General features: G+C 37.5%; 2 protein-coding genes and 1 non-coding gene across 4 annotated transcripts; 1 reads left to right on the top strand and 2 right to left on the bottom strand.

The window, feature by feature from the left end:
* The first annotated feature begins 2219 nt into the window (after window positions 1-2219).
* LOC127074962 (uncharacterized) lies at window positions 2220-8155 on the top strand. 2 transcript variants are annotated; one of them, XM_051016385.1, is made up of 20 exons: window positions 2220-2409; window positions 2518-2556; window positions 2636-2669; window positions 2774-2843; window positions 2935-3057; window positions 3335-3539; window positions 3684-3818; window positions 3930-4034; window positions 4215-4313; window positions 4417-4546; window positions 4770-4820; window positions 5007-5117; window positions 5257-5366; window positions 5882-6050; window positions 6562-6648; window positions 6886-6957; window positions 7162-7278; window positions 7370-7431; window positions 7664-7778; window positions 7906-8155. In XM_051016385.1, exons 1-20 carry the CDS (start codon window positions 2252-2254, stop codon window positions 8023-8025), a joined length of 2112 nt encoding a protein of 703 aa, XP_050872342.1. In that variant the 5' UTR covers window positions 2220-2251; the 3' UTR covers window positions 8026-8155. The 2 variants fall into 2 exon arrangements, with proteins under 2 accessions (XP_050872342.1, XP_050872343.1); XM_051016386.1 differs by having other exon boundaries at window positions 7682-7778.
* Window positions 6698-6777, bottom strand: TRNAL-UAG (transfer RNA leucine (anticodon UAG)). Its single transcript has one exon. It is a non-coding gene; the product is annotated as a tRNA-Leu (tRNA).
* A 1546-nt stretch (window positions 8156-9701) lies between the features above and the next one.
* LOC127074963 (very-long-chain (3R)-3-hydroxyacyl-CoA dehydratase PASTICCINO 2A) lies at window positions 9702-12661 on the bottom strand. Its single transcript, XM_051016387.1, has 9 exons — window positions 12241-12661; window positions 12050-12161; window positions 11908-11926; window positions 11722-11810; window positions 11094-11147; window positions 10904-10974; window positions 10732-10813; window positions 10119-10215; window positions 9702-10019 (listed from the first exon to the last, which is right to left on the bottom strand). The coding sequence occupies exons 1-9, from the start codon at window positions 12321-12323 to the stop codon at window positions 9949-9951; spliced, it is 678 nt and encodes a 225-aa protein (XP_050872344.1). The 5' UTR covers window positions 12324-12661; the 3' UTR covers window positions 9702-9948.
* Window positions 12662-23809: the final 11148 nt, after the last annotated feature.

Consider the following 23809-nt stretch of genomic DNA (forward strand, 5'->3'; position numbering starts at 1 on the left):
CCACAAGAGGTAACGATTCTATCACTGATCATGCCCATTCGTAAGGATCACTAAATGGAGAAATTTTTAAATTCCGCTATGCCTTGGATGGCAATTCTCCTTCATAAAGACCCATCAGTGAAGGTGAGTATAATTATATCCCATGTCAGAACAACATATAATTATACTCCATCTTACAAGAAAGCCTGGATTGCGAGGACAAAGGCTGTTGAACAGGTATTCGGCAACTGGGAGGATTCATACAAAGAATTGCCACGATTTTTATGGGCATTAAAAACATATGTCCCAGGAACTGTGGCAATTATGGAGACATTGTCAGCAATGATGCCAGACGGAACCTGTGTTACAGGTAATAGAATCTTTCACCGTCTCTTTTGGGCGTTTGACTCATGCATCAAAGGTTTCGCATTATGCAAACCTATTATTCAAATTGATGGCACTTTGTTATACGACAAATACAAGGGTACTTTGCTTATGGCGATTGCACAAGACGGCAACAACAATGTCTTTCCCATTGCTTTTGCTCTGGTTGAAGGTGAAACGGCTGGTGGATGGGGTTTCTTTCTTCGACATCTCAGAACGCATGTGGCTCCACAAGCCAATCTCTGTTTGATTTCTGATAGACATGCTGCCATTGAGAGTGCCTACAACAACCATGACAACGGATGGCATGACCCTACTTCTACCCATGTCTATTGCATTAGACATATTGCACAAAACTTCATGCATGCAATAAAAGATAAGAATCTTCGCAAGAAGGTGATGAATGCTGGGTATACTCTAACTCAGCCGTCATTTCAATATTATCGTGATGAAATTAGATTGTCTAATGAAGATGCATGGAGATGGCTAAATAACATACCAGTAGAGTAGTGGACAAGGGCATTTGACAGAGGTTGGGGCCACATGACAACAAACCTTGTGGAATGCATGAACGGGGTATTCAAAGGAATTAGAAATCTGCCAATATCCGCCTTGGTAAGATCGACATATTATAGGTTAGCTTCTACGTTCGCAACCAGAGGTGCAAGATGGAGGGCGGTGTTAATATCTGGGCAAGTATTCAGTGAGTGTTGCATGAAAGTCATGAAAGAGGAGAGCATCAAATCTAGCACACACGCTGTAACAGTCTTTGACCATCATAGGCAAAATTTCAGCGTCTAGGAAACAATGGACCACAACGAGGGGAAACCAAATTTAGCCTATGATGTTAGACTAAACAGAAGTTGGTGCGACTGTGGAAAATTCCAGGCCTTCCGCATTCCTTGCTCCCATGTCATTGCAGCGTGCGCATATACTCGTCAAGACGTTTACAACCATTTATCTGATGTGTACAACGCCGTCACCATCATGAATGTATATAATAAAAGCTTCTCGGTACTACCAATGGAGGAATACTGGCCTCCATATGAAGGTGATATAGTTTGGCACAACGACGAGATGCGTAGAAAGAAAAAAGAAGGTCAAACAACACACGTATCAGGACATAAATGGATTCGACAGATAAAATGATAAGATTGTGTAGTATCTGTTGTAAACCAGGACACAATAAGAACAACTGTCCCAATCGAGGAGCATCATCTGGGTCATAAGCTTTTTGTAACATTGTATTTTTGTAACCTTTAATCATTATATATCATAAAGTTTTTGTTACAACGAGGTTCACAACAAAAATCAGTACAAAATAAGCTAACTGAAAACAGAAATATTTCTAATCAAATTGATTTCATCTCGACCGAACATCATTTCCCTAGCATCCTTATCCGTCTTCATCACACGCAACCAAAGATACTGTTGAGTCTCTCAATACTTCTAATTTTTTTCCCTTCTGGTATTTTCCCATCTAACCAATGAACCAGCTCCCTCTTCAGTTGCTCGAACGTAATTATGTTCCAGAAGAGCATCAGCATCTGAGGTTTGTCTATCGCATAAATCACTTTTCCGTATCGGCGACGAATACCAAATATGATTGTCAAATAATTAAACAAGACGTGGAACAATGACTCACACTAACACATTTATTTATAACAAAAAAATTATTATATAAAATTCAATTTATAATATTTTTAATAAAAAAATAAATATTAAATATAACAGAGATTTATTTAACACAGAAAATGGTGGAAGATATGGATGACCAAAATTTCTAGTGATTTCAAATCTTAAATTTATTATTGAGCGATTCTAGTAAGATTTGAATTTGATTTGACACGTGTTGCGTACTTGGTACAAGGTTCCAAATTGAAGTATCATGACTGATCAGTATAATCATTATGATATACTACAACATCAGTTGGGAAAGTTAATCAAAATTATGGCGGCATGGTTCAACTCAATCATGCCAAATTTGGGAATTCCTTCGTCTTTTCTTCCAAAACCCATTTCACTTCCTCCTCTTTCTTCTTTCAGGTCACACTTTCATCTCTCTCTCTTTACATTCTTTCAGGTCACACTTTCATATCTCTCTCTCTCTACATTCAAGCATAATTTAACTTATTCTTCTTGTTTCGTTTTCAGGAATAATGGAGATGTCAATAATAACTTACATGACCAAAGGTAAAAACCTTCTTTTTTGTTTTAATTATCTATATATTAGCTTCTTAAGTTTCAATTAATCTATGATTTTGTATCTTAGGTTAGAGACTAATAAAAATGAGGACTTGTCCAAGGTATGTTTGCTTTTCTTTCAAATATTGTGAAGGCTTGGTCTCTGTTTCGAATTCTGCTAGGTGCTAACAATCCGTTTTGTTTTTTCATCTCCTTTTTAATTTAGTCATTATCTGATGACGAAAAGAATGTGAAACAAGATAACATTTGGCAATTGTTCAGAGAAGCTCAGCAGAGTTAGTGCTTTCTTTCACCTCAATCATACTTGTGGTTTTTGTGAAAGAATGTTTAGTAATTTTGGGACTATTTTTTTCTTATTTTATGCAGACATACTATACTTAAACAATCAACGCCTTGGTGCCATTGAGGAACTTAACAAAACAAACAAAGAAAAACAGTTCCTATTTGATAAGATAAGGAAATTAGAAGCAGAAAAGAAGGAGGGTACAGGTAAAACTGATTGCTTACATCTCCGGAAACTACGGAGTTTGTATAACTGTGCATACATCTCCAATAATAAGGCGTCTCTGCTTTGATTTTATTCATGATTATTAGGGCTTCAAGAAAACAACTTTTGCATATGATGATTAATTCGATTTTAGCAATGACATGTTTAAAATTAATTCGAGTTTAGCAATGACGTGTTTATATATACTCCTAGAAGCATACAGTTCATCATTAGGATGATTGACTGAACTGTTGTTTCTGTTTGTATTTTGGAAACCAGATAAGTTATCAACTTGTTCCGAATTGCTGCTTCGAATAGACTCAATGGTCCTTGGCAGGGTGATTAGTCCTGCAGAGGCATCAGACTTTAGAAGTTTGGTGTTAAACCACAAAGTGAGTGTGGTTGATGTCTTTAATCTCGTCTCACATAAAAGCGATTCTGAACTTCTCAGAGAACTTCGTCACTTTTCAGATCAAAGCAAAACGTAAACCTTCCTGCAGTTCATCATTTTATTTTATTTTCATATTTAAATGCCCGTTTTAATTTTTCTCTGCTCTTCAATTTTGCTTTCATGGATGGATTAAAAAAAAATCTGATTATTGTTATTCTTTGTATCAACTTCATTCAGGAGGAGTTTTCATATTATTCACATTTGCACAGAAATGGCACCATTGGTCCATAGAGGGTCTGTAGCATCATATGTAACCGGCATATCTCGTGCACTTCAAAGAAAAGGCCACCTGGTGGAGGTTATATTGCCCAAGTAATTAAGAATTTAGTTTCCTTTTATCTGTTTTCTTGCTTCTTTTGTTATTCTATTTTTATATCAATATAATAGAGTCATGATATTTATAATTCCTCAATTACCATGTAGGTATGCATGTTTAGACCTTGATCAAGTGCAAGGGTTGCGTGAAGTTAAAGGGGAGGCTTACTCGTATTTTAATGGTCAATTACATGGAAATAAAATTTGGAATGGGTTAGTTTGGCTTTGTTTTCCTATTTAATTACCGTTGTTCAACATGTAAAAGGAATGCCAATAATATGTGTTGGTGGTGATATATAATTAATGAAACTTACTAGAGATACAGTCGTGTCTTGTTTTAAATAAAATCTACTGATGTTGCTTTCCTTTATACTTACCCTTAGTGTATGACAGTGTTGTTTATGGAATTGGAGTCACTTTGATTGAGCCATTGAACTATTCATCATTTTTCAACCGTGAGATGATATATGGTTACCCGGATGATTTCGAAAGGTAAATGAATGGTGTAACAATTTCGTGATACAAGTACCTGATAAAAAAAGTTATTCAACAGTGTAATATTACACGTGTAATTTCATCTCTCCTCTATCATCAGGTTCTCTTACTTCTGTCGTGCCTCACTGGATTATATTGTAAAATGTGGGAAGCAACCCGATGTACTGCATCTTCATAACTGGGAGACTGCCATTGTTGGGCCCCTTTTCTGGGATATATTTTTTAACAAGGTATCTTTTTCTTAATTTTAATTTGTATCTTTTATAAAGTTCAAGTTTCTGTTATTGGCTACTTCTCGCTTTCCGTAAAAAGCTATAGATGTAATCAGTAGGTTCTTATTATTGGCCCTGTGTCACCTTTTCTTGGAATGATCTTGGAGCTTATGTTCTGTTTCTGGTTATTTATAGAGAAAAATTTTGCTTGCAATGTTCTCAATCATTTGTTTTTGTTTAGGGACTTGGAGGAACCAGAATATTACTGACATGCCACGACTTCAATTCACAGGTTATTAGTTTCACATGTTTCAATATTGGATATGCATTTTGTTATGAGTTTTTTCAATCTTGGCACTTCTTCCACCTGGATTTTGCTTCTAATTGCAGGAAAATTACATTAAGTTTGTTATGAAGTTGATGATTTCATTTGATCATGCCAATCTTGTAATTATTGAATGCCCTATATATGTTACAGGGTATCGAGCAACCAAATAAATTGGCCTTATGTGGACTTGATCCTTCAAATCTTCATCAACATGATCGCCTTCAAGACAACACTAACACACAATTTGTCAATATTTTAAAGGTGTTTTCATACTCTTGTATTCTTCAATTTGGCAGGCCTATATCACGATGCAGTTTTTAATTGTTTTGTAACACCATTTGCCACACCACAACATCTTGTTTTTTAGACTATAATATTGACTCTCCCATTAAATTTGCAGGGAGGAGTCGTCTATTCAAACAGAGTTGTAATAATGTCATCTATCCATCCAAAGCACACAATTGTTCGTAATTTGAGTCATGAACTGGAACCTACTTTAAATGTTCATAGGTAAGCTTGTTTTTGTAACATTTAAGTAGTTCTCATATCTTTCTTTATTGTTTCATAAGTAGTTCTCATATTAACTTTTAAGTTTTTAGCATAGAAAATGTTCTTAATGAATATATTGGTTACTTATTTAAAATAGAAAATTCCCTTTACCTTTTGTATAACAAGGTTTTATACTACAAGGGCTGTTTGGAAGAACTTATGACATGTCTATACGTTGTTTTTGAGTTATTTTCATTATTAGCACACCAGGACAGCATATGAAATAACTTATAGCTTATATGAAAACACTTTGATTTTATTTGATTTGATTATTTGTTATAGAAATAACTTTGATTTGATTTGATTATTTGTTATAGAAATAGTTTTGATTTGATTTGATTTTATCATTAAGAACTTATATGGTTAATGTTTATGCTAAAACATCTCATTAAGCTGTTTATCCAAACAGAGTCCAAAGCCTTTTCCCTATGACATTTCCTTAATAATTTAAAATGGAGAATGACATATGGTTGCAGGGACAAGTTGGTTGTTGCTCCATATGGATTTGAGAAATCAACATGGGATCCTTCGAGGGACTATTTTCTTCCAGAAAATTTCAATGCTGAAAATATGAATGGAAAAGCGATTTGCAAAGTTGCATTACTGCAGCAGTTGGGGTTATCTGAACATTCTTCTAGTATTCTTGTAAGTGTGCCACCCACTTTTTTGCTTAAGCCTTAATTTTGTGTATGCGTGACGCTTTATAATTAAAAGTGAAAATAAAAAATATTTTCTCAAAGTAAACATGCCATTAATGGTGGATTAGATTTCTTGTCAATTACTTGATTAGAAAAACTATTCTACAAGAATGCATTGAGCTAGTTTCCGGATAAACGTAATGCAAGTTTCTGTTTTGCCAGCTATGGCTTAAGCATTCTTTGCCCTTCATATTGATTTTTTATGAAACTTCCTTTGGAAAAACTAATGTTTCCAGAATGCAATTTGTATTGCATTTGTTGTGTTTTGTATAAGGAAATAAAGAAAAGATAGGGTAGAGTTAAAACAGTTATTGTATGAGGTCTACTCAATACCAAATGCGAAGGTGCATAATAGATCCATATGAACACATGATTCACAAGCTGTCCCGTATATAAATGAGAACTTTTTGCATGGTTTTCTTACTTACTTATCTGTTCATTATTGAAATTCTTATCAGGTTGGATGCAATTTTTCAGAAGGAACGGATATTGATGTGAAAAAGATGAAGGATATCGTTTTGAATGCCAAGCAGAAGGACGTCCAGGTTTGCCATACAAAAAGTGAAAAACAAAATCTTAAAATAATAATTGAAATGACAGCTGTGGGATTTGAACCCACGCCCTTTCGGACCAGAGCCTAAATCTGGCGCCTTAGACCACTCGGCCAAACTGTCTTTGTTAAAAAGTTATTGTGACAATCAATATATCTATACTAAATATCACGTTTTTCATGTTTCCTTGTAATTTATGTCAAATTATTAATTATTTTTCATTCTCTGCAGCTTATATTAATGAACACAAGTGAGAAACAGGTCTTGAATCAGGCACTAGAATCACTTCAGAAGCAACTAAAGGTTGTTCTCCACACTTAATTTTCATTACTTTTTAAAACTCTGGCGTATATGAGTACTGATAGCCTGGGCTTATCTTGTTATTGTTGTCATTCTCATGCAGAATGAACATTTCAATTATGATATTATGCTAAAGGCAGCACAACTAATAATATCTATTTAGCCTTGTATGCTCTATTAACACTGTCATTCAATCCAAATTTGCAGGATGATGATAATATTAAATTTGTGGGTGCATATGATGAAGTTTTATCGCATTTAATATTCGCAGGATCTGACATTATCTTGTGTCGATCATTTCTTGATCCTTCCGATGAAACCCCAGTAAGTCAATTGTCACATAATTGGAATATGTTTGTTTATGTTGTGTGGGATCTGAATTGCATAATACAATTTTTATTAACTGAATATGTAGCTAAAAGCTTTGAGGTATGGAACAGCTCCAATAGCGGTTGGCACGCATACTCACATAAACAGGTCGAAGTCGATACAAATATTTTTGACTTATATGTATTTATTTTAATACTGGTATATATATATATATATATATATATATATATATATATTATTATATATATTATATATATATATATATATATATATATATATTATATATATATATATATATATATATATATATATATATATATATATATATATATATATATATATATATATATATAATACTCGCATCATTCATATTTGGTAGGGTGATACCTTTTGATAGGAACTTGATGAATCATGACCAAGAGGCAACCAAGTACTCAAAGATAATCAACAATACCTTTGGAAACATGTCACTTGGTCTTGCCATTGATGAAATTGTATGTATATGGTTTTTGTTGCCTTTTTTCTCATTTAAACATGCAATATTAGTTACATTTAATCTCTTTCTTGTTTGTGTTGTTGCTTCATAGGCATAATTAATTATTGAGTTTGATGTTGATGTAGAGGAGTAACCCATCCACGTGGAAACGAAGGATAGTGGAAGCAATGTCCCATGATTTATCATGGGATGGTGAATGTTACGAAGTTCATCTGGCAGCTTATTCGGCTATAAAGAATATGTGAAGTGAGTATAATGTATTTGTATATGTATTGTTTAAAAAAATATGTATATATATATTTTGAGATACAGGCCTGAATCATATGTAATTATTTAGTATCCTTTTTATTTTTTTAATAAGATTTCTTTTGAGAATCTTCTCTAAAGTCATTTTTTATCATAAGAAATATAATAGTTGAAACAAAGCAAAGTGATTGGTTTGACTTCGAACAAATTGGCCATCCAGCATGAGTAAAACGTATTACTCCCACCATTTTAAAATGATTGTTGATTTGTGTATTTTAATACACTACCTTTTATTTTTATGTCATGATGTTTTTATTTTATTGTTTTTAGTGTCTTTTTTAAGTTTAGTTTATTTATAATTTTAGTTTAATTATGCTACTTATTTTTGGAAAAAACAGTTATTTATATCTTTTCGTTGTGTAGGTCATAATTTGAATTAAGTGATGTCGTTTGATGCATTTTAATATGTGTTGGAAAATTGAAAAGATAAGCTATATTAGCTCCCTTTTCAGTTGCTTGAACATAGTTATGTTCCAGAAGAGCATCAGTATTTGAGGTTTGTCTCTCGCATAAATTACTTTTTCGTATCGGCGACGAATACCAAACATGATTGCCAAATGATTAAATGAGACGTGGAACAATGACTCACACAACACATTTATTTATAACAAAAAACTTGTATTTTACACTGAGGTGTCAATCCAATTGGTGTCTCCTTTGTAAAAATACACATGGGCGTCAATTGGATTGACTAAGACACATGCCTTAGCCAATCCAATTGGCGCCTCCATTCAATTTTTAAGAGGAGTCGCCAATTGGATTGGCATCTCCTCCTAAAAATGAGATAGTTTATGATTTTTTTTGAAACCAAGGATATTTTGGGAATATACTTGAAAAATTGAATTATTTTTGTAAAAATTTCAATAAGAAACTTCTTTTAGTTTTGACAACAACAAAATATATATATATATATACCATCAATTTTTCAAAATCACCTATTTTTTAGTTTTTACTGATTTACACATTTTTTTCAATTCCCGTCAATTCAATTATATAACCGATCTAACAATTGAACCAGATTGATTATCACTTCGATTTCCGATTCAACCGGTCCAACCGGTCAATCCGATTTTTAAACTATGCCTTAGCCATCTCAGATTTATTGAATTTTTTAAGAGATTAATTACTATACACTGTTAGAGTAAAGAGTTTTACACCGTCGATTCATCACTATCACCTGTTTGTATTACTTTATGGATTTTTAAAATAAAAGTCAAATTTCTTTTAATATCCAACGTCTATAATTAAGTGATAATGTAAAACCCTTTTACCTGACAGTGTATTTCAATTAATCTCATTTTTAATTAATTAATTAAACTGGATTTTAAAAGAGAAACCCGGTATGAAAATTTGAGAAACCTAATTCCTGTCTCTCCCCTAAAACCATATACGAAGAACCCTATTTCTGGAAACACATCTTCTTCCCCTTTCTTACTTGCAACTCCAGCAAACCCAAGATTTGAAATCATCGAAGAACACGGAGAACCCGTCTTCTTCTTCCTCGTATTCTTCCTCCAACCCAGTTCTAAAATTTCTCAGAAATTGCAACAGATTTTGTTCAGTTCATACCGAATTGCAATCAGAAAAATTATTCTATACAGAACGCGAACTCAAATTATCTCAAATGATATGTCATTGACTAAAACTCACTAATCACTTGAATACAATCACTTACTCATAGAAGAAGTTGCTTTGCAACATTACATATTTATATATCTCGCATGTTGTACTTAAATGTTACATTAACAAAAGCAGCATTTTTTCGCTAGATATACATATATGCGGATGGATCCAAACCAGGACATCACATTTCTATACATCTTGTGTTTGGACAAGAATCAATGGAAATAACTCACGTTGCGCTATTCCGTCTTCGATTTGGCGAGCGCTTTCTTCCTCTGTGCAAGCATGTATGAGTACATGTGAGGACTACCTGCATGGAGTTATGAAATTCAATCAGTTGAGGTATAAAATCGACGGCATAAATGTTGGAATAAGGACTTCAGTAGTAAGAAAAGTGCTTGGTTCATGCCTGGAACGTAGATTGCCAACGCAATAATTGCAATGTAAAAGAAATCGAATGAAGAGTTCCATGTATTAGGCATTCTTATGCAATACTTCTCAGATGCCTGAAAAACATACCAAATCAATAACTTGAAATTTCTACATTTCTGATAAGAAAAGATTATCAAATAGACTAACAAGGAACAACTTTTCTCATTGTGCATCAGAGTAAGAAAAAACTCCAAAACTCAGAGCACGCTTAGAGGTTCTTATATATTTTGTATAAGTTATAAACAACACAAAATCAACGGGTTTAGATATTTTAAAAGATTCTAAATCTGTAAGGATAAACTGAATTAAGCACTTATAGCATAAATGTTTATCATACAAGTGCTTTTATAAATAAGTTATTTCTATAACAAAAGGTAAAAAAAATCAAACTACTTCGATATAAGCTGTCAGCTGTATATACTATCACGGGAGAGCTAATGAAAATAAGCCGAAAACAGCTATGCACATGTCATACATGGTTCTTGCATAAGCTCTTCTCTCAAGTGTTTATGCTAGTATCTAAACTGAAATAAGCCAATTTATAACAGACCCTAAATGCAATTTGGATATTTGATATTCAAACTACTTACCTTAATGAATGGCAAGGCAATGTATATCAAACCAACTTCACTGCTTATGCCTGTTGGATACAATAGTAAGAACGTGCTATATCTGCGAAGTGAAATTTTTAGTCAATCTATGAGCAAAATAAGATTAACTCGATACTATACTTCAGGAAGAATTTTTATTCAAATTTCATACCTAAGCCACAAAAACCAAGATGGGGTGAATCCAAAAGCCTCTTTAAATCCAAAGAAAGAATAACGAATAATCTGAAATTGTAAAAATGAAGCAGATGATAAATGTTACACAAAACCAACAAAATTGGAGTATCATACAGATGGTATGAGTGCTGAATGAAAGTAAGAAAGCAATATCATAAAAAACTTGCCTCTGTGATAGACCAGCTGATTAGTAGGGAGCTCACAAGAACATGAGTTCGAGTCTGTCATTCAAAGATGCGCCAAATTTTCAGTCAACAGAATACGACAAAATCTTGAATTAAATGAACAGCGTCGTCTTTGATGACGTGCTAGATGGGCTACCGCACATGATCCAAAATTTGTCACAACTAAACCGTGGCTAAATAGGGCCTCATGAAATGACTGTCTCAATTAAACCGTAGTTAAATAATGTCTCTATTTGTTTTGTCATGGTTTAACAACGACTAATCTACACGAGGACCTTCTCAAGTTGAAGGCTATGTATATCTGTTAGTGTCATATACAGTATATGACACTAACAAATATATGAAAGGGTCATATACATTTTTATTCCTTCTATTTTGCCTCATTAGCAATTTCGGTCCTTTATTCCTAAATCTATGATTTTGGTCCGCAATTACCAAGTCATCAAAATTCAACCTCAAAATGCATAAGTGAAGGAAAGTCATACAATTTGAAAACTATGGACCAAGTAGATTTAGAAATTGTGGGACAGAAATCATAAACAAGTAAAAATAGAGGATCAAAATTGTATTTAAGCAGAAATAACTGAAATAAAGTTAAATCAGTGTTTACCTCAGGAAAGCTCCACAAGATACCCCATACAAGAAACAGCCTTGAACCAATCTGAGGCAATGTTGCTGTTATTGGAGACCTCACAAGCCCTTCACCAATTCAAAAACAAAACCCCATAAGAAAATAAGTCAAAATAAATCAAATTAAACCGACATTAAGCACTTAAGTAAGAGATTGATTACTCACCCACTAAACCATGAAGAATCTAGCACATCATGCAATACAAAGCAGTACCCAAAACAACACAAAAATTTGAACACATTCAGCTAAAACAAACAAAAGGGTGTCTCGAAAACTGATAAAAATCAAAACTTTTTCAACCAAATACCTCTAATACAGCAGCGGTTTGAGCAAAAAGCAAGGGTTTTTCAGCTGCAGTGTAAACATGTTCATGACCCAATTCCTTCAATGTTTTCAAAGACAGATACAGAACTTGAAGCCTGCATAAATTGAGAAAGGGATCTGAGAAAAATGCAAAATTGGGCGAGTGAGTAAATGAGTGAGTGAAATTGAATATACCATCCAAATAAAACAGTCCAATTGTAAAGAATAAGATAGAATCTTCTAATAGGTGAAGAAGAAGAAGAAGAAGTAGTAGCCATTGAAGGAAGTGATGAAGAGAGATCTAGGAGGAGAAACCCAAGAAGGGTTCAAAATTTGTTAAAATTGAAAGGGAAAAATTTAGAATAATTAATGAATGAATTAAAGGGTGTGGAATTTTGAAAATAAATTGTGTTATGATATTGGGTTATATAGGGTAAAGGGATTAATATGTGAGTGAGGAGGTAGCCCAACGATCAACAACTTTATTAATGAGAAATACATGTATAGAGAAGAATGGGAGTGACATGGTTTGGTTTGGTAGTTGAACTTCTCAACCAAACACGTCATGGGTTAGTAATAACAACATAGGTTTGGACTGGACTGTGTATCAGTTGTCTTGACAGGTAGACACTATGGTTTGGTTTATGGGGAATACTATTTCCAAATCATACTGTATAAATCCAAAAATACTCTTATTTTGATCGGAAGTATATTTCCGAACGCAACTAAATGATACAAGTTTTTCGTAGTTCAATCCCACATCTCATTTTTAAAAAAAATAGATTTGAAGATGTATTTCCGAATATTGTTTAAGTGTATTCAGAGATGCATCTAAGTAACACCCCTAAATGTTTTCTAATCAACAACCTTGTTCTAAATTTGATATTTTTTTGCTAACATATTTTAGGTAATTTTAAGTCATAAAATTGCTTTAAACATTCTACGCAATTATGAAAAACAATCATACAATTATCGAAATGTACCGATCATACATAACTTTGTTCTGAAAATACAAAAAAAATACAATCAAAGTTAAATTACTATGGATGTCTAACCCCTTGGCTTATCTTCCACCTGCACTACAAGGCACTCGGTGACTCGACAATCACGCCTTCTACGAGGGCCAACTGAGGACTACCTTCCTAAAAAAGTCCAGCCTTTATGTGTCGTCTCCCCATATTCACAATACACTGACAGACTGCCGTCCCGTCCTCGGTGTGGTCATCCATTGCCTCTAGTATCTCCTGATTAGATGATCTAGATGATCTTCCAGGAGCATTTGGTGTCATGATAGGATGTGACACCCTATAAAATCATATCAAGTATTTGTTAACATAAGTCCATTGAACAAAAGTTGACACCCTACGATACTCCTCGGTACCAAGTGACTCTCGAAATCCTCAAGTATTACATCAAGATTTCTGCGGCAGATGGTGGGAGAAGCGAACCTTGAGAGGGATCTCGGAAAAATATGAAAATACCCAAACTGACGCATCACTCGCTCAGGTAAATAAGGATACATCAAACTTGACACATATGTCAATCATCCAGAGTATAAATAAATGACGTCCAACAGACACGTCTGGCGGTGACCTCTGTTTGGGCAAAAGACAATGTCATATACTACATGACGGTCAAGATACACCCGAAATGGGTCGATCACATTATTCTCTCTATACAACACAAAGGCGACAACACGTGGTCAATCCTCACTATATGTAGGCATAAGTTGTTGGTGTAAGCCCTAGAGGCCAATACTTTTTGGTACTTGTATCTGTCGCATTACGCGAAAAACCGGCGGGAAACAAGAACAACAGAGCCGCCACCGTGCGTTAAAGAGGGAAAGGAAACGCTCAGAGTAAACCTGGAAAAAGCATGGTCTCGCGACCAAAGAGAATGGGATCGGGAGTCGGTTATGCGAAGGGAAGGTATTAGCACCCCTACGCATCCGTCGTACTCGACGGGATCTACGCACAATAGGAAGGGAAATGGTTGCTAAAACACTGCTCATAAACAAACAAACACTAGCTGAAAGAGACACAAGAAAACAAACAAGACTGACTCGGCAGGATATCGCATCCTGGGCCTACTTAGTCTATCAAGCATAGACATCAGAGTCGAAGTAGTTCGGACTGGGGGAACGACACATGCTCGCTAGGATGTCGCATCCTATGCATACGTATCTTCTCGGGCGAAGAAGAATCAGAGCATCCGTAGCTCGGCTAACGCACGCAAAATCACACAAACAAGGGCAAACCTGGAACCCGAATGCCAATCGCTGGACTTACATCAGCTTCCGAACCAAAACACACCCACACTGGAAACCAGATGCCACTTGATGGACTTATACCGGACTCCAAGCACACAACAAGAGGATACGGAATGCCAATCGCTGGGCTTACATCCATCTCCTGACACACACAACACAAAACAAAACGGGCGCCCGGAGAGATTGGCTCATCTCCTGCCTACGTACCTCATCTGGTATGAGGATCAGGGCGACGTAGTTCCCCTACGGAGGGACAAAGGACTAGCCTAACCAGATAACAGAGGGAGGCACAACTAGGGAGACTAACTCGAGCCTAGATGTTATCATGCATAATCATCCCTAAGTCAAGGTTGCTACCTAACTTGCACATGGAGCAAGCCTATCTTAATCAGCTCAAACAGCAAAGCAAACAAACAATCAAAGATAGCACACACTATATACACACAAGTGGGGCTCAATCAAGGGGTTAGGCTGCAAGAGCAAGCCATCTGGAAGGGTAATGTTAGCTCTTAACCTTGACATTGAGAGCCAAGGTGAAGCCAGATGAAAGGTGAGTGAAGATTAGACTTCACAGCTCTTATCCCTGGTCAGGGAGAGCTTCAGACAATGAAGTTTGGGTCCAGAAAGTGGGAACCCTTCTACACTTATGACACTGACTCAACTGATCTTGGGTTAATGTCCACAAGGCATCAACATGTGATGTGAGCCAAGGGACGACTCAACAGAATAGCAGGAGGTGGACTACACACCTCTTGTGTCTGCCAATTGCCTTAACAAAGGTCTTTTCCTGCTTGGGGACAAAAATAAACAAGCACAACCATTGCCTCTTAAGGAGGACTTCAGACAGGTGCCTGGCTAGGTAACAAGCCAGGTCTTCCAGACTACATGGAGACAAGAGATTCTACCTCAATGCAAATGCTATCAAGCAAAGCAATGCAAGTTCTCAAAGAACTATTAGCAACTAATGTACCTGAAATCAATCAAATACAATCAGTACTCAGACAAACCAACATTAAACAGCAAAAGTCAATAATTAATCTGTACAGTCAAACACAAACACAATGCACAAAGGTGCAAGCCCTAAAGCTCAATCTCAAGTATCAAACCCTACAAAACAAAGTCAAAGTTAGCCATAGACAAATCACAAGTCAACTCCAATGGAGGCCCATCATCAAGCATAGGTCATTGTGCTATTAACCTGAAACACAACTCAAAAGTGAGAGTACAAACCACTAGTACAAGACTAGGGTCAAAATGAGATCAAAAAGTCAAAACAGAACATGAAACTTATCCAAAATCAAGATCAAACAATTAAGAATCAAATCCAATTGGTCACATGTTCATATCATTCATCATCATCATTTCATGAACAAAATAGCACAAAACATATAATTTAGAACCTCAAAGGACCAAACAGAATGATCACAATCAAATCAATATCAAAACATTTCAATAAATCTTCAAAAAATCCATGATCAAACAACATCCATAACATGTCAAGCACACCAAATTTCAGCTCATTTGGATCAAGGGAAGCAAGTCAATGAAATTCATAAAGTCCAGACAAATTCATACAAGCTCATACAAAGCATCAAAACATGCATCCACTTCAACCAATCATAAAACAACAATCAAACATGATAAATGAATGGGACCAAATCCAAAATGTTCTTCAAGATGTCTACAACACACATGCCAAGTTTCACATCCATCCAATTAATAACCAGAATTTCACAAATCAAATGGGAACATGTGTCACAAAAAGTCAACAAATGACTAAACAGCAAATAAAATCCCAATCAAATAGGAAATGGATTCAAAAATTCCAGAAAAATTCACATGTAAATTTAACATTCACAAGTATTCTCATGCCAACATCCAGCTCAATTCAAGTTAAACAAGCATGGAAAATAAAATCAAGAAGTTGTACAAAGCATGGCATGGCACAAAGTGTAACACCTTCAAAGATCATGTCATAACTCTCAATCCAGGAACTCAAAAATTACAAACCACATATCAAAATGCTCCTTAAGATGTCAAGATCATGCATATAAAATTTCATGAATTTCTAATGAAGCATCAAGATTTTATGAATGAAAGAGTGAGCATGGTGCACAAGAGACACATTCAAACAATCCCTAGGCATTTAATTTTTCCACACGTGCACAAATTTATTAAAAATCATAAAAAAATCAAGCACATCACAAGGATCATGATGAAAAAAACCTCATGTTATTTGGACTAATTTTGAGGGAGTTATGAATTTTTTAAGTCAGCATGGCAAAATGAAATAAACATTTGAAATCAAAAATGAAATAAAATGAAATTAATATGCTAGAATGGCAAAAACGTAATTATTGAGCAACGAGAGTGAAACGCTGCGTTTCATTAACGCAGTGGCAGCGCGCGATTGACTGGAACCCGCGGGAAACACAAATTTGAAAGCGAAACGAAGAAACACGGATCAAATAGCGTTCTGGCATTGTTCTTGAGCATTCATACGCATTCATCATTCCAGAAATTCAACATGAACAAATTTGCACAAAAATGGACAAAGTGTATATCACTGAACTCGCCTAAACACGTACATCAAGAATATCACCATGATTTAGCCTAATTCCTAACATGCTGAACAAATCGATCAAAAGAAACTTTCACATCTAATCTTAAATTCCAGATTTCTCACTCGATTCTTAATGAATTTCAAAACTACAAGCTGCATCGTGCTCTATGATCTAAGCTCTACACAAGCCATATCATGATTTTAGCAATTGTTGAAATCGAATTCTGACCTTTGGAGATGGCAGCTGTTGGATTTGTGCTTTTCACGATGCCAATTGCCAAAACAGATGATGATTGATGATGTAGAAGATGAATGGAAGAGTTCTTGCAGCTCGATTATGCACCAGTTCCGAGAATCATCAATTTGCCATGGATGAGCTTGATGATAACAGTCACGATTCCTCAAGCTTGGCCACGATTTTGCTCCAAACAGATGATCAACACTACCTGTAGATGATGGATCACACAAAAGCAAGCACGATAGATGATGAATTTCAATGAAAAAGTGAAAAAAGTTTGAAAAAGTGTTGAAGAAACTTGAGAGAATTTGGTGATTTCTGAGTTTAGATCTGAAAAGTGAATTGTCATTAGGAGAAACAGTTATGATTATGAACTTTATACCATGTGCTAATCAACTTGTTAATCAAGATTAGGCAAAATTCAAGTGAATTAGCAAAATGAAGTTTATGAGTTTTGGCCAAAATGCCCTTTTCAAGATGCAGCCAATGTAACAGTAGAAATGCAATGCAAACAAGTCATATTTGACATTTAGAATGTGTTGGAATTGGTTTGAAGTGCAAATGCCAAGTATTTCTCAAAAACACATTTTTTCCCACAAAAATACAAATTAGTCCACTTGAAAAATGCCATTTTGATGTGTTTATTTTTAATGAAATGTAATGATTCAATGTGAAAGTTCATGTCAAATGTGGTTTGCTCAAAAAAGAATCACCCAATTTGGCCTTTCCATTCAAAAGTTATGACACTTTGAATTTCAATATTTTCTGAAAATGATTTGATCATAACTTGCCAATCACACATGAGAAATGAGTGTTCTTGGACTTTTTGGAAAGGGGAGAACAAGATCTTCAACTTTCATGTTGGACAAAATTACATTTGAAGCTTTTATGATGATGTAAATTTGAGGAGAAGAACTTTCCATTTTTGGCAGTTTCCAATTACAGGTCACCTGCCATTTTAGGAAACTTTTGATCTGACTTTATTTTCTTCAACCTTGATCTTTGGTATGTCAAATGAGACTTGTATGGACATGAATGAAGCCTTTCAAACCATCTCCCACCTTCAAATCCATAAAATCAGGCACAGTTGACCACAGTTGACTTTCTAGGGTTTCAGCTGAAATTCAGCTTGACTGATGACTTCTGAGCATCCAATATTTGGACAAACCACTTCAAAATTATCCTTAAACCATATGAACTTGATAAACCAACCCTAGGGCTTCGCCTCAATGGAAATGGCACAAGCTTGCTTGTTTGACCTGATCTCCTGACCAGTTTGACCTAATTTCTGAGGAACTTGCACTTGGGCAAATGGCTATGCAATGTTATGCAATGGACTATGTTATGTTAATGACCTAAAGATGAAAATGTATGTACAAGAGGTGGGTGCAAATTTGAGGTGCTACAGCTGCCCCTATTCAATCAACTGGGAACCCGAACGGATGAGAGCAACGACTGTCAGACTTTCAGGGTAAACAGGGATTGAATACCGAAGAACCGTAGAAATTTGCACAATGCGAGGATCCACCAATGGAAACGTCCACTGGGATCTGATATTTATTGCTGGGGATTTTGATTTTTTCTGATTTTTCTTCTCAAAGGATATAGTCACCTCCAGACATCACAACGACGATGAATGGGAACAGAAATCACACTAGATGCCAGCGGACAACTAGGAAAAACTCGACGTTTACCAAGACCAACGGAGAGGTAAATCAACTGGGGACGACCAGGAAGGGATACAACCATACGTCAGCGGACGACATGGGAAAAACTCATCGTTTACCGAAACCAACGGAGAGGTAAATCAACTGGGGACGACCAGGAAAAACTCGACGTTTACCAAGACCAACGGAGAGGTAACCAGACATCAACGGACGACGGATGAACTGGGAAGGACTCGACCAGACGTCAACGGACGAAAGGGAGAAGCTCGACGTTTATCGACACCAACGGAGAAGGAGAAAACTCGACCAGACATCAACGGACGACGGATGAACTGGGAAGACTCGACCAGACGTCAACGGACGAAAGGGAGAAGCTCGACGTTTATCGACACCAACGGAGAAGGAGAAAACTCGACCAGACATCAACGGACGACAGATGAACTGGGAAGACTCGACCAGACGTCAACGGACGAAAGGGAGAAGCTCGACGTTTATCGACACCAACGGAGAAGGAGACCATACATCAACGGACGACGGATGAACTGGGAAGACTCGACCAGACGTCATCGGACGAAAGGGAGAAGCTCGACGTTTATCGACACCAACGGAGAAGGAGACCAGACATCAACGGACGAAAGGGAGAAGCCACTTCACTGAAGAAGTGTACAACAACCTGAAACCAAATAGGACGTCACTAACGACTCTACTGGGGATTCTGGCTGGGAATCAACCAGACATTAATGAATGACTGGGAACAGGGTATACAATCAGACATCAACGGACGAATGAGAAAAACTCAACGTTTATCGAAACCAACGGAGAGGTAAATCCGCATGGGGAAAGGTACAACTAGACGTCATCGGACGACTAGGAAAAACTCGACGTTTATCGACACCAACGGAGAGGAGGAATATTTCTGGGGATAATGAACAACCAAATCATCAACGGATGATCGGGAAAAACTCGACGTTTATCGACACCAACGGAGAGGAGGAATGCTTCACTAGGGACAACCCTGTGGGGAAAGATATCAACTATACGCCAACAGACGCATAGGAAAAACTCGAAGTTTATCGACACCAACGGAGAGGAGGATTTCTTCAATAGGGAAGAAGGACGACGTTACGAACATCGAAAGATGATGTTTACCGACATCAAAAGAAGACCAGACACTTACGCATGACTGGGAAATCACCGAAAGATGGTGTTTACCGACACCAAAGAAGACCAGACACTACGCATGACTGGGAAATCTTTGAAAGATGGTGTTTACCGACACCAAAGAAGCAACACACGCGGGTGCTGACAGGATACTGACATCTACATGTCAGGGCAAGGTTACACACTTGCAGGGGTCTCACTGGGGATCAAGGTCACGACAGCGAGCACACAGGAAGGAACACCAAGGATACCGGGTTGTAGGTATGAAAAAGGTGATCGACCAAAGCGTGAATTGGTTTGTTTTCCAAAACACTCAACATCCTGAAGAGGGCTAGAAAAGCAGTCTTGTTAAAGGATGGACCTTCGGTTCCACAAGGAATACGAATCTTACTCAGCTGGTGAAAACAATCAACAGATTGACCAAAGAGCGCATGAGATACATTATCTATAGCCGTCAAAACGTAGATAACATACTCGCATGGAAGATTATCCATAACCGGGTTGTAGGTTGTTAAATGGATAAATCGACCGACATCATCCTGAAGAGAGCAAAGGCAAACTTGTTAAAGGATGGACATTCGATTCCACAAGGAATACGAATCTTACTCAACTGGGGAGGACGACTTCGACCCAAGAGCGCATGAGATATATTATCTATAGCCGTCAAAACGTAGATAACATACTCGCAAGGAAGATTATCCATAACCGGGTTGAGGTTGTTAGATGGATAAACGACCGAAAAGAAAGGCATCGGGGTACCAGACTAGGTATGCAAAAGATGACCAATCAAAAAGGGATAAAGTTGCTTACTCAAAGCAAATATTCGAGAGGTGAAAGGAATATCAATACCGAAACTGGATAATGATAACCACAAAGAGGGGATTACATCTACCGGTTAGTAGGCAGAAAACCACAGAAAAGTAACCGTCATCGCTAGGACGAGCACAAAAGGGTTAACTCCACACAGGGGAGAACAGAGGATTCACATCTACCGGTTAGTAGGTAGAAGACCACAAAGATCGGACTTACAGCTACCGGGTTGTAGGTAGAGGCCAACAAACAGTCTGCTGAGAGACAGAGTGAGAAAAAAGGATTTACAACTACCGGGTAGTAGGTAGAAGACCGCAAAATCCGCCAACAATCAGAATGAACCACAAAGGTTACCTCTGATAGGGGATGAAAGTGGGATTTTACAACTACCAGTTAGTAGGTAGAAAACCACAAAGATAGGACTTACAACTACCGGTTAGTAGGTAGAAGCCCCAAATTCCGCTGAGAGACAGCCACAAGGAAGCCAGTTTAGGATCGATCCAAAAAGGCAAACTGAATCAAGACATCCTAATGAGGAAAGAACTCAATAGGGAAAACCCATCCCAAGGGGAGGGAACGGAAACAACCGTCATCCACGAGGATATAACTCAGTGGGGAAGTGCAGAAGAAAACGACAGACACTTTCTGCTTAAGGGGTCAACTCTACATGGAGAGATCAGACACACCCACATCTGCTAGGGGAGAAGATCCAAGCTGGCAAGATGCTACCAATCGGGGAGTAACAATGCTGGGGATACCCACTCGACTAAAGAGTCGCTTGTTGAGAAAACACCCTTTTACCCTGTTGGGGAACCCGACTCTGAAGTCGATCCAATGGGGATGCTAAACTCTTTCCAACAATCCATCCTTGGTCACCACGGCTAAGGGCTAATGGATATGTTTGCAATGCTGATGCATGAGTTTTTTTTTTTTTTAGCGCAATGCCCCATGATCATGGAAATGCTACGCACTAATGATGCAATATGCTATGCTTATCTAAATGATGAATGCATAAAAAACACGTCTCCTCCAGAGACAACACTGGGTAACTCCAGGAACTGTGCTGAAGATTTCATTATCACGTCCATTTCCACCCTGTTGGGGAAAGACAACCTTTGCTGGGGATGACCTCCATCGAACCCGAACTGCTTGGAGATTACCCTGCTAGGGGAGGCAGCCCATGCTTATCTCTACTGGGGATGATCTTCGCCGAACCCGATCCGCTTGTGGACCTTGCTGAGGGAAAACCATCAACACAACCTCTGCTGGGAAGACAACTTCAGACTTGGAAAACAATCACAACTCCGCTGGGGATATGGTAACCTTCAGGCTTGTTGAGGAGGCACCGATCTCGAATCTGCTAGGAAGATGACACTCTCAAACCCATCAGGGAAATACGGCCTATCGGTCACGGGCCGCCCTTCGATTCGTCGAACACTGGTGTTCACCATCCTACCACAGTGTTGACTTTCTACTTTTGAGAACTCCCAGACTCATCTGGACTCTTCTGATTCATCACCTTATATTCCCGGTTCCTCCGTACTCCACGAGGATCGAACTCCTGAGATTCATACAACTTTCCAGTCCTCAGACTTTGAAGAGTCTTCTTGATTACTCTTTAGGATCGTCGTCCTTCTTTCGTCGTCTTTTCACCGTTCTTCTATCCCTTGCCCCTGATTGAACTCTGTGGGGATCTCTTTTGTCAAAAGGTTTCATATCACTACCTGCCAGCGAATGAAGATATCTAACAGTACCTGCACAAGAGATTGTTAGATAAAAGCGTGTCCCAGGCGTGCCAACACTTCAACATCTGGGTCACTCAAACCTCCGAATAAGATTTCCAGATTTCAATCTTATAAGCACGCATCGGAAGGGACCTCTATGCTTCAAAATGCAAATATTCTTATCAAAACGAACGGATGTTTTCGTAATCAAAGCGGTAATGAAAACAAAAACAAAACTATTTGACTGAACACATTTATTGATTGAAAAAGGGTGGCTCAGAATCGAGCAACACACAGGAGGCAAACCCTGGAAAGAGGTGATTGCACATAAAAGGAAAAATCTACCCTAATGGCAATGTGAAACCGTGATCTCATCGGGTTCCAACTCGGTTACACCCCATATGTCCTCAAGGCTTTCCGCACTTTCGGCTTTCTGAACCAGACGCTTCTGATCGATCTCTGTCGGAGATTAGCCGAGTCCTCTAAAGCTCAAACGATCATGCTAGACGCAGTTGTTCGTTTCAATCCCTCTTTTGCCTGGACCGCCCTTTCGGGTTTCAGTCCACCGGGATACCCTTTTTTGCCCAAGTCGCCCTTGTGGGGTTTTCGACTTGCCGGGTGTACAGTTCTTTTCTTTTATTATCCCTAACTTTTGCCCGAACCTTTTCTTTATTTTTTTTTCGGTTCGCCGGGATGCCCTTTTTTGCCTGGACTCTTTTATTCTTTTTGTCCAGCGGGTCTCTTTTTTGTTTCACGAAGTATCTTTTAACTGCGTCTGCATTCACAGGGGATGGAAAATCCTCATCATCTGTGGTCGTCAGCAACAAGGCTCTATCAGAGAAAACCTTCTTGACCACGAACGAACATTCATAACCGTTTATCCATTTGTCCCACGATCGTTGAGGAAGAAGGATCCTTTTCAAAACCAACTCTCTCACGTGGCACGCCCGAGGTCGCACTTCTTAGTTAACAACACGCTTCATTTACTGGGTACAACTGCCCCATGACAAGTAACTGTCAGCCTCTTTTCGCAATTAGGCTCAATGCGTCATACTGAGTCCTCATCCACTCATCCTTTTTCAAGTTTACGTCCAACGGGACCCCATGACGAAACCTAAGTCTCAAATGGTAGTACAACCTTCATCCCATATCTGAGTGAGAAAGGTGTTGCCCCAATAGATGCACGTACCGAAGTACGACACTCAGGATACCAACTTCGTACTCAGCCACCATCGTTGGTGCATTCAAATGTTATCGGGGAAACACTAGCTCATTCACTTTAAACTCTCCCCATCAGACATCAGAATCCGTTCGGATTCAGAGTCAGGCCCC

This window comes from Lathyrus oleraceus, chromosome 4 (genome assembly GCF_024323335.1).
Source record: "Lathyrus oleraceus cultivar Zhongwan6 chromosome 4, CAAS_Psat_ZW6_1.0, whole genome shotgun sequence".
Classification (NCBI taxonomy): domain Eukaryota; kingdom Viridiplantae; phylum Streptophyta; class Magnoliopsida; order Fabales; family Fabaceae; genus Lathyrus; species Lathyrus oleraceus.